Source organism: Apodemus sylvaticus, chromosome 3 (genome assembly GCF_947179515.1).
Source record: "Apodemus sylvaticus chromosome 3, mApoSyl1.1, whole genome shotgun sequence".
NCBI classification, from domain to species: Eukaryota; Metazoa; Chordata; class Mammalia; order Rodentia; family Muridae; genus Apodemus; species Apodemus sylvaticus.
The window spans coordinates 157,127,563-157,138,180 of NC_067474.1; the positions used below are offsets into that span (position 1 = coordinate 157,127,563).

At 39.7% G+C, this 10,618-nt stretch overlaps 1 protein-coding gene across 1 annotated transcript; it reads right to left on the reverse strand.

Moving 5' to 3' along the window:
- Window positions 1-521: 521 nt before the first annotated feature.
- Window positions 522-6,247, reverse strand: LOC127680167 (oogenesin-3-like). The gene is given in 5 exon segments (XM_052175734.1): window positions 522-568; window positions 571-1,031; window positions 1,682-2,266; window positions 2,796-3,109; window positions 6,218-6,247. Coding segments are annotated over 5 exon segments (1,437 nt in total).
- Between the last annotated feature and the right edge of the window lie 4,371 nt (window positions 6,248-10,618).

Consider the following 10,618-nt stretch of genomic DNA (forward strand, 5'->3'; position numbering starts at 1 on the left):
CTTTTGGTGCCATTTATGAGACCAGTTACTAAGATGAAAGAAACTGCACAAATCTGATATTGACATAATTATGGTGATGAGGAATGAAGGAACTGGACACAGATACAGAAATGCTGGGAATCATTATGCTCTGTGCTCTGATAGAGACATACCAGTTCCCCAGTAAGTCAACACTTGTATATGTGCAGTCAACAGAGGGGAACAATATCATTATTGAAGGATGCTTTTATTGTAACACACTCAAACTACAAAAATCCCAGAGGAGAAAAGAGTACTTGAAACCTTTAGCAGATGAAAAACTCATTCAAAAGCTGTGAGGACAATCTTGTATTTCCTCTGTGTCTCACACTTTTAGGTGATTGACATTTTTATGCTTCTTTCAGGAAGGGATTTTCACTTAGGATTTCATCAATCCCCAATACTAAAACTCTATTTTTCTGTTTCACAATCAATCATACAGTAGGTTCTTTTCAAAAAAGCAACATTGGGTATCCAGATCATAAACATAGGTCCCACCACACTTAGAGCATGGGTTTGTGGCAAAGGTGACCCTCTTGGGCTGTCTTTTGGCCCTGAGTATATCCAGGAGCTCAGGGCAAAAAATTTCTAATCTGTCTGATAGTATTACCTCCCTGTTTTCATAGCACTCCAGAGGGGCAGGGTACAGTTCCTCAGTTAGCAGGCTAAGCTTGGCTGTGTGGTGTAGAACATTTTTCAGTAAAAGGAGAGAGAGGTCATTATCATAGAAATTGATTTCTGTGAGATGGGAACATTGTCTTAGGGCAGGCAGCAGGGCATCGACCTGAGAATCCCCCATTCTACATGACTTCAAATGCAGGCATTCTAGGGTATATCTAACTGTCTCAAGGAGATACCCAAGAGGCTCAAGGAGTAAATGACATAAAGGTATTTCAATAAGATGCAGACATTTGAGCTCAAAAATATTCAGGCAATAGGGCAAGTAATCCAAGTCTGACTGTGAAAGGTAACATCTCTTGATCCAAAGTATCTGCAAGGGCTTCTTCAGGCACCTGGGGAGAGAAGAAATGATTGCTTTTGGGCAAATAGTGTTGAAGAGGGTTGAAAGGATTGGCGGGTAAGCAAATGACATTCTCCCAAACTCATTCTGTGTATTCAGGTCACCCCCACCCAGGACATGGCCTTCTTTTGTCTGCTCACACAACTGAGACCATGTTAGTCTGAGGCCTGTCAACATCAACATGATTCAATATCTTGCAGGAAACCACTACAATGAATATATCAGGCCATCTTGGTGCACATAGGAAGAACCAGCTACCCCAAATAAAATTCAATAACTTCCTAGTGTTATTTTTTAAAAGTTCTCAGAGGTTTTGTTCCTGCAAGGTCCATGATCCTGTCTTTATTATGAAACCCAGTGTTGCATAGTTCTCATCTACTCAACCTGTTTCTGGACTAAACACATGAGCAATAAGAGTCATGTTTATGCCTGTTCATACATGTCTTATCACAGAGATCATCTCCTCAGATATGCTATGTCTTTAACATTGCTAGATTTATGGTGTCCAGACCATCATAGACTCCCTAGCTTGCAAACCAAAACCAAACAAAAACAAAACAAAACAAAAAACAAGGAAAGAGACCAGGAAATTAAAGAGGTGTGTTTTCTCTGGTCTACTGGACACTCTCAGTTCCTCCTTACCTGAGACATTCTTTCAGATTGTCTTTTAAAAAAGGGACATCTTTTACATAGAGTTCCCGGAGATGGTGGAGTGTGGGAAGTGGAGAATTCATTGTGATTACTTTCTCCTCATCAACCTTTCTAGTATAACCCATATTGATGGTATCTTTGATTTTATCTAGACTGAATGAGAGAAGATTGTTCATCTCTTTCAGGTAGGGAATAAGAAAATACAAATCTTCTAGGCAAAGACAACATAGCTCGAGATCTTGTATACAGTCTGCATGTACAATTTTGAAGATTTCTATGATTGAGGCTTTGTTTAAGCCATGAATTTTCAGCTTTTTACAGCATAGATGAATGGAATCTTTTCTTTGCTGGGCCCACTGCAACAAGTATGTGGCACATTCTTCAATGCTGTCCTCCATGAGTTGGAGTTGAGTTGTCACCCTCAATTCTTTCTTTACTCCACAGTCAGGACTGTTTTCCAATGCCTGCTTCTGTTCCATGAGCTCTGATGGGCTTTCACCTTCATGGGATCCAGCCCATATCCCATGGAAATCATGGTCTCTATCCCTCCAATTGATCTCTCTGAGTTTGCACCTACTGTGGGAGAAATGAGTATAATTTTTAGAAAGTAAGAGACAACACATCTTACAGTTTGATTTCCTTCCACACCTCACATATTCAGCTTTTTTCTTCCACAACTTTTTTATTCCTGTGCCTAGACTCAAACCCAGAGCCTCATGATGAGAAAATGAATTGCATTCTTTGCAAGAAGGGCATCTTTAGCCCTGTCCTACTTCCCTTAATTCCAGTCCCCTTAATCCCAACCTCATTTCACTTGAAACTTTTAGGGATGCCGGAAAAGGCCCATTCTTCCCTGGGCTTTTCCTACTCTTTTCTGTCTTCTATATTAGCCATTATTTTCCCAGATAGCTGAGACTAGGCCCAAGCCTCTACACCACTCTAAGCATCTTCTTCCAGTAAGGAACAGACCTGATTATGAGATAAAGAAAAAATTGAAAATCAGAAGCCTCCCATCCACAGTTGGCCAAATAAATACCCTCTGTCCCTAATTTCTCATTCTCAGTACTTGAGGAACCTTTCTCCAACCCTAGCAGATCCTGCCTACCTGGAACGAACCTCCGTTTTTGAAATCAGTATATCTAGCCCCTTAAGAACAGCCTTCAAATTGTCTAGGCAGAGGTTCTTTATCAGCATTCCTACAGAAAGGTATGCGAAGGGCCACACAGGTATCATGGTGGTCAAGATCTTTGTACGTCCATTAATGAAGGCTTCCTCAAACATCTTTGGGAACAGACTATTGGGCAGGTCCTTGAGAGAAGTAATGGTCAAGGCCTCCTCACTCTGTAGCTTCTGTCTTGTTGACTTCACCAGGGTGGGTGGGGAGTAGACATTTATTGTGTCTTCTTCTAAAGAGTCATCCTATGGAAGTAGGGAAACATATACCATTAATGACAAGAAAATTAGGAAGCCTTTCTTCCCACATAGGGAGGTGTTGGGGCTAGATCACTAGGGCTGAGGATGCAGAACTTAGTTGACCAATTTGAGCACACTCATTTGTTTTGTTGTTGTTGTTGTTGTTTGTCCATTGAGATAATGTCTTTACAGAAATACCTATATCCTTGTCTGTACTGAAACTTGCTGTGTAGTTCACAGAGGCCTGTACTCCACGGAGAATTGCCTGCCTCTGCCTCCCAAGTGCTGAGATTACATGTGTGTTCCATCACTGCTCAGCCTTTGTCAACATAGCATGTCTAATCCATAAATGCTTGATCTGGCCTGTGCTGGGTTTTAAAGCCATAATTCTCTCAGGTAGTCTGAAGTGTCTCCAAAGTATTCTAGTTCCCAATGGCTACATTCAGTTGCAGCCACAGCTAGGGAACGTACATCCCACTGGGAATGGCCCGCAAGGAACTCTGAAGCCTCAGTCCGGTATTGGATAGACTGTGCTTAGCTCTCCAGGCCCTCAAAAAAATCAAAGAAAATCAAATTCCAAATTCTCCAAATCTCTATTTATCCAGCTACACTGCATGGAATAAGTCACAGCATCTTTGAAATTCCCATCATTAGTTATTGACATCAATCTTTGATCATGACCCATACAGGCTTTTTGAAAAGGTGTTGGCAAAGTTCCAAGGTTGAGGTCTGCAAACTACAGAGGTGGAGTGGGAAAGAAACACTAAAGTCAGTAATCCTTCAATAGCCATTGGCGTGTTCTGTAACTCTTTATAAAGCATCCAGAAAGAAGAGACTATGAGGTGCAGATTATAATTTACATGCTGAAGACAACATCACTAGCTCAATATTATAGATAATTGGTTACTTCTACAGCAACAGAACAGCTAGCCTGAGACATGCAGAAACAAAAGAAGACCAAAAAATGTAAGAAAAAGGACCAGAAATTTAAATTTTAAGTTATACTCAGCTTTGTTATTGAACACCTAATAAAAAAAGGCTGGATTCTTCCTGAAATTTTGAATACATCTTGGGTTCATTAGAAGAATATACCAATATCAATTGAAAATACTTTGCTTGGTTTTGTTTGTTAATTGGTGTGTTTTGTATTTCTTGAGACATGAGATCTTAGCTGTTTGAAACTTGCTATATAAATTAGGCTGCCATTAAACTTAGATACTATCCACCCTCTGCTTTACTGTTGCTTTCAAGGGTGGGTATGGGAAGAGACGAGGGAGACTGTGATTGTGATGGAATGTCAATTAAATACACACACACACATACCTACACATACATATACATGGACATATACACTACATACACACACATATATGTATGTATGTGTATATACAGGCTTCTTTCTTCAAGTTTGAGGACATCCTAAGTTTCATTAAAATAAGAGACTACTTATCAATGAGTAGATACAAATATCATTTCTTTTTTGTATTTTGTGTTTATTTGCTAGTTTTGCATTATTTAGTTATGTATCTATTTATTTATTTAATGTATATGAGTGCACTGCCCATGTCTTCAAACATCACGTCCCATTATAGATGGTTGTGGGATATAGTTAGTTACTGGGAAATGAACACAGTACCTCTGGGACAACATGCAGTGTTCTTAATAACGGAGCCAATTCTCCAGCCCCTTGTTTTGCTTTTGTAAAAGACACATATAATGTCTGGCTATTTTTACACTCACAGCTTTCCTCTGCCTCTCTGTTGCTGGGATTAAAAGCACACCAACAAATTCCAGGCTTAAAGTGACTTGAGTAACTCACATCTAATAATCCAGCATAGAGGGCCTAGAATTCAAGGTCACCCTGACATTCTTAGGGAGACTGTCTCAAGAAAGAAAAACAAAACTAAATCAAATTTAAAATCTCCACAGAAACCACCATCACCTAGTTAATAATCAGATGTAACTGAGAACACACTTGGATATTCTGGTCAAGCAGCCCTCAGGTGAATGAGGTTGGAGAATCTTTGTGAGTTTAAGGCCTACAATCTTAAGTTACATTCTATCCATTGCCCCCTCCTTCAGTGCCTCATCCAATTTCTACTCCTGCTTTCCCCCAAGAGGTTGCTACCCCCGAAACACTCAGGAATTCCGCTTCTCAAAGGTCTCAAGTCTTTCCCACTGAAGCTAGTCCAGGCAGTGTTCTGCTGTATATGTACTGGGACTTTGGATGAGTCTGTGTATGCTGCCAAGATGGGTGGCTTAGTCTCTGGGAACTTCCAGGGACCCAGGTTAGTTGAAACTTATAGAATTACTATGGGGTCTCCCTCCCCTTCGAGTTCTTCAACCCTTCCCCTTATTCAAAGTTAGAAAAATCTCAAATGACCAAGAAGCACTTAAAGAAATATTCACAGTCCTTAGTCTTCAGGGAAATGCACATAAGCATGGTCTTAAGCTTCCACCTTACAACAATCAGAATGGCTAAGATAAAAAACTCCAGTGGCTACACATGCTGGTGAGGATGTGGAGAAATACAATACTCCTCCACTTTTGGTGGGATTGCAAACTATTTTAACCACTCTGGAAAACAATCTGGTTGTTTCTCAGAAAATTGGAATCACTTCTACTTGATGAGCCAGCTATATCATTCCTGGTCATATACATACAAGTTGCCCCACTGTACTGCAAAGACACGTGCTCCTCCATGTTCTTAGCAGCCTTATTTGTAATAGCCAGAAGCTGCAAACAAAGCAGACAGTGCTCAAACAAAGAATGGATACAGAAAATGTAGCTCATTTACACAATGGAATATAATGTGGCTAATAAAAAATGAGGACATCAAGAATTTTGCAGGCAAATAATTGGAACTAGAAAACATCATCCTGAGTGAGGTAACACAGACCTAAAATGACATGCACGATATGTACTAACTGGTAAGTGGACATACGACAAAAAGAGCAGAGTATCTAGGATGCAGGCCAGACAAACTTATGTAGAGAGAACTCATCTCAAAAAAGAAACAGCAAGTAAGAAATGACATAAACAAAATTTCACGTGAGGACAAGGCTAGACTAGGCTGCATGAGATGAGATATACTTAGGAAGCTGAGGGACTTACTTGCTCTGGACACTGGTGGCAGATCACCATATTCAGGCAGGGGGAGGCTGTAACTTCAGGCTTCAAGAGAATGAGTGTTTCTCTGCCTGCTGTGACCCTTTATATAGTTTTCAGCTGAACCTTCCCTTTATAGCCACACCCTCACAGCCAAAGCAGGCCTCTGAGTCAATAATTGAGTCTCCACCCACTTGCTCATTTTCGGATATGGATGGTGCAGGTAAGTTGTGTGAGATCCTTACACAGGAAAATTCTTCGGCCAGACAGATATGCAAGAACTGATCTATTGAAGCAAGAGTTTTGCATATTGTCTTTCATCATAGCACTTGCAAAGCTGAGGCAGGTGTATCTCTGAGTTCAAAACCACTCTTAGACTCCAAGCATATGGCATTTATCCCAACTCATGCTGACTATACATTGAGGTCAACACCCAGAGCATGACCTTCTGTTTTCTGCACACACAATTCATAGCATGCTAGTCTGAGCCCTGTGATTATCAGCATGGCCATGATTCAGGTCATGGCAAGAAACCACAGCAATGGCTGTACCAGTTCAACATGGTGCATGTAGGAAGATTTCTTGTATCCTCAATAACCACTCACTCTATATCAGTCCCTGTCCAGTGATTCCTATGTTTCCTCCTCCATGTTCCAGTACTTCATGGAAAATGAGATTGAAAGGACCAAGTTGGTAATTCTTACTCTTCTCTCCTGTGTAGGCTTTTCCAACATTCATTTATGTATGATTTCTTCTTCTTTGATTTCTTTTTTTTCTTTTTATTTTTTATTGATATATTTTTTATTTACATTTCAAATGATTTCCCCTTTTCTGGGTCCCCATTCCCTGCAAGTCCCATAAGCCCTCTTCCCTTCCCCTGTTCCTCCATCTACCCCTTCCCGCTTCCCTGTTCTGGAAGTCCCCTATACTCTTGCACTGAGTCTTTCCGGAACCAGGGGTCACTTCTCCATTCTTTTTGGACATCATTTAATATGTGGATTATGCCTTGGGTATTCAAACTTTCTAGGCTAATATCCACTTATCAGTGAGTGCATACCATGATTGATCTTTTGAGACTGTGTCACCTCACTTAGTATGATGTTCTCCAGCTCCATCCATTTGTCTATGAATTTCATGAATTCATTGTTTCTAATAGCTGAATAGTACTCCATTATGTAAATATACCACATTTTTTGTATCCATTACTCCGTTGAAGGACACTTGAGTTCTTTCCAGCTTCTGGCTACTACAAATAGGGCTGCTATGAACATAGTGGAGCATATGTCCTTATTGCATGCTGAAGAATCCTCTGGGTATATATGCCCAGGAGTGGTATAACAGGGTCCTCAGGAAGTTTCATGCCCAGTTTTCTGCGTAACCTCCAGACTGATTTCCAAAGTGGTTGCACCATCTTGCAATCCCACCAGCAGTGGAGGAGTGTTCCTCTTTCTCCACATCCTCGCCAACACCTGCTGTCTCCTGAGTTTTGACCTTAGCCATTCTGACTGGTGTGAGGTGAAATCTCAGGGTTGTTTTGATTTGCATTTCCCTAATGATTAATGATGTTGAACATTTCTTAAGGTGTTTCTCAGCCCTCCAAAGTTCTTCATGTGAAAATTCTTTGTTTAGCTCCGTACCCCACTTTGTAATGGGGTTATTTGGTTCTCTGGGTTCTACCTTCTTGAGTTCTTTGTATGTATTAGATATTAGCCCTCTGTCGGATTTAGGGTTGGTGAAGATCCTTTCCCAATCTGTTGGTTGAGGTTTCGTCCTTTTGACAGTGTAAGACACTTTGCCTTACAGAAACTTTGTAGTTGTATGAGGTCCCATTTGTCAATTCTTGATCTTAGAGCATAAGCTATTGGTGTTCTATTCAGTAACTTTTCCCCTGTGCCCATGTCCTCAAGGGTCTTCCCCAGTTTCTTTTCTATTAGTTTCAGTGTGTCAAGTTTTATGTGGAGGTCCTTGATCCACTTGGAGTTGAGCTTAGTACAAGGAGATAAGAATGGATCGATTCGCATTCTTCTGCATGCTGACCTCCAATTGAACCAGCACCATTTGTTGTAAAAGATATCTTTTTTCCACTGGATGCTTTCAGTTCTTTTGTCGAAGATCAAGTGGCCATAGGTGTGTGGGTTCATTTCTGGGTCTTCAATCCTATTCCATTGATCCACTTGCCTGACATTGTACCAATACCATGCAGTTTTTATCACTATTGCTCTGTAGTAAAGTTTAAAGTCTGGGATACTGAATCCCCCGAAGTTCTTTTACTGTTGAGAATAGTTTTAGCTATCCTGGGTTTTTTGTTATTCCAGATGAATTTGAGAATTGCTCTTTCTAACTCTATGAAGAACTGGGTTGGGATTTTTATGGGGATAGCATTGAATCTGTAGATTGCCTTTGGCAAGATAGCCATTTTAACTATATTAATCCTGCCAATCCATGAGCATGGAAGATTTTTCCATTTTCTGAGATCTTCTTCAATATCCTTCTTCAGAGATCTGAAGTTCTTGTCATATAGGTCTTTCACTTGTTTGGTTAGAGTCACCGCAAGATACTTTATGCTGTTTGTAGCTATTATGAGGGGAGTCATTTCCCTAATTTCTTTCTCAGTCTGTTTATCCTTTGAATATATAAAGGCTACTGATTTGCTTGAGTTGATTTTGTAGCCAGCCACTTTGCTGAAGTTGTTTATCAGCTGTAGGAGTTGTCTAGTAGAGTTTTTAGGGTCACTTAAGTATACTATCATATCATCTGCAAATAATGATAGTTTGACTTCTTCCTTTCCAATTTATATCCCTTTGACTTCCTTATGTTGTTTAATTGCTCTAGCTAGGACTTCAAGAACTATATTGAAAAGATATGGAGAGAGGGGGCAGCCTTGTCTAGTCCCTGATTTTAGTGGGATTGCTTCAAGTTTCTCTCCATTTAGTTTGATGTTGGCTACCGGTTTGCTGTATATTGCTTTTACTATGTTTAGATATGGGCCTTGAATTCCTGTCCGTTCCAAGACTTTTAGCATGAAAGGATGCTGAATTTTGTCAAATGCTTTTTCACCATCTAATGAAATGATCATGTGGTTTTTTTTCTTTGAGTTTGTTTATGTAGTGGATAGCATTTATGGATTTCCTTATATTGAACCATCCCTGCATCCCTGGAATGAAGGCTACTTGATCATGGTGGATGATCGATTTGATGTGTTTGCTCTTGGATTCGGTGGGCAAGAATTTTATTTAGTATTTTTGCATCGATATTCACAAGGAAAATTGGCGTGAAATTCTTTGTCTTAGTTGGATCTTTGTGTGGTTTTGGTATCAGTGTAATAGTAGCTTCTAAGAAGGAGTTGGGTAGTGTTCCTTCTGTTTCTATTTGGTGGAAAAGTTTGAAGAGTATTGGTGTTAAGTCTTCTTTGAAGGTCTGATAGAATTCTGCAATAAAACCATCTGGTCCTTGCTTTTTTTGGTTGGAAGCCTATCTATGACCCCTTCTAATTCTTTAGGGGTTATGGGTCTGTTTAGATGGTCTATTTGATCCTGGTTTAATTTTGGTAATTGGTATCTGTCTAAGAAAATGTCCATTTCCTCCAGATTCTCCAGTTGTGTTGAGTACAGGTTTTTGTAGTAGGATCTGATGATTTTTTGAATTTCCTCAGTTTCTGTTGTAATATCTCCGTTTTCATTTCTAATTTTGTTAATTTGGATACTTTCTCTGTGCCCTTTGGTTAGTCTGGCTAAGGGTTTATCTATCTTGTTGATTTTTTCAAAGAACCAGCTTTTGGTTTTGTTGATTCCTTGTATGGTTCTCTTGGTTTCTACTTGATTGATTTCAGCCCTGAGTTTGATTTCCTGTCTTCTTCTCCTGCTTCTAATTCCTGGGTGAATTAGCTTCTTTTTGTTCCAGGGCTTTCAGTTGTTCCGTTAATCTTCTAGTGTATGCTCTCTCGAATTTCTTTTTGGAGGTACTCAAAGCTATGAGTTTTCCTCTTTTTTTTTTTTTTAATAGCAGCCTTATTTATTTATTTATTTATTTTTAAAATTTTATTCGATATATATATATATTTTCTTCTTTAATTAATTTTTTTAATATTTTTATTTTTCTATATTCTTTGTTTACATTTCAAATGATTTCCCCTTTCCCGGATTCCCCCTCCCCATATGTCCCATAAACCTTCTTCTCTCCATCCCTTCTCCAATCACCTCCCTCCTTTTTCTCTGTCCTTATATTCCCTTCCCATGCTAGATCAATCCTTTCCAGGATCAGGACCCTCTCCATACTTCTTCATGGGAGTCATTTGTTATGTGATTTGTGCCTTGGGTATTCAGGGCTTCTGGGCTAACTAATATCCACTTATCAGAGATTGCATTCCATGTGTATTCTTTTGTGATTGGGTTACCTCACTTAGGATGA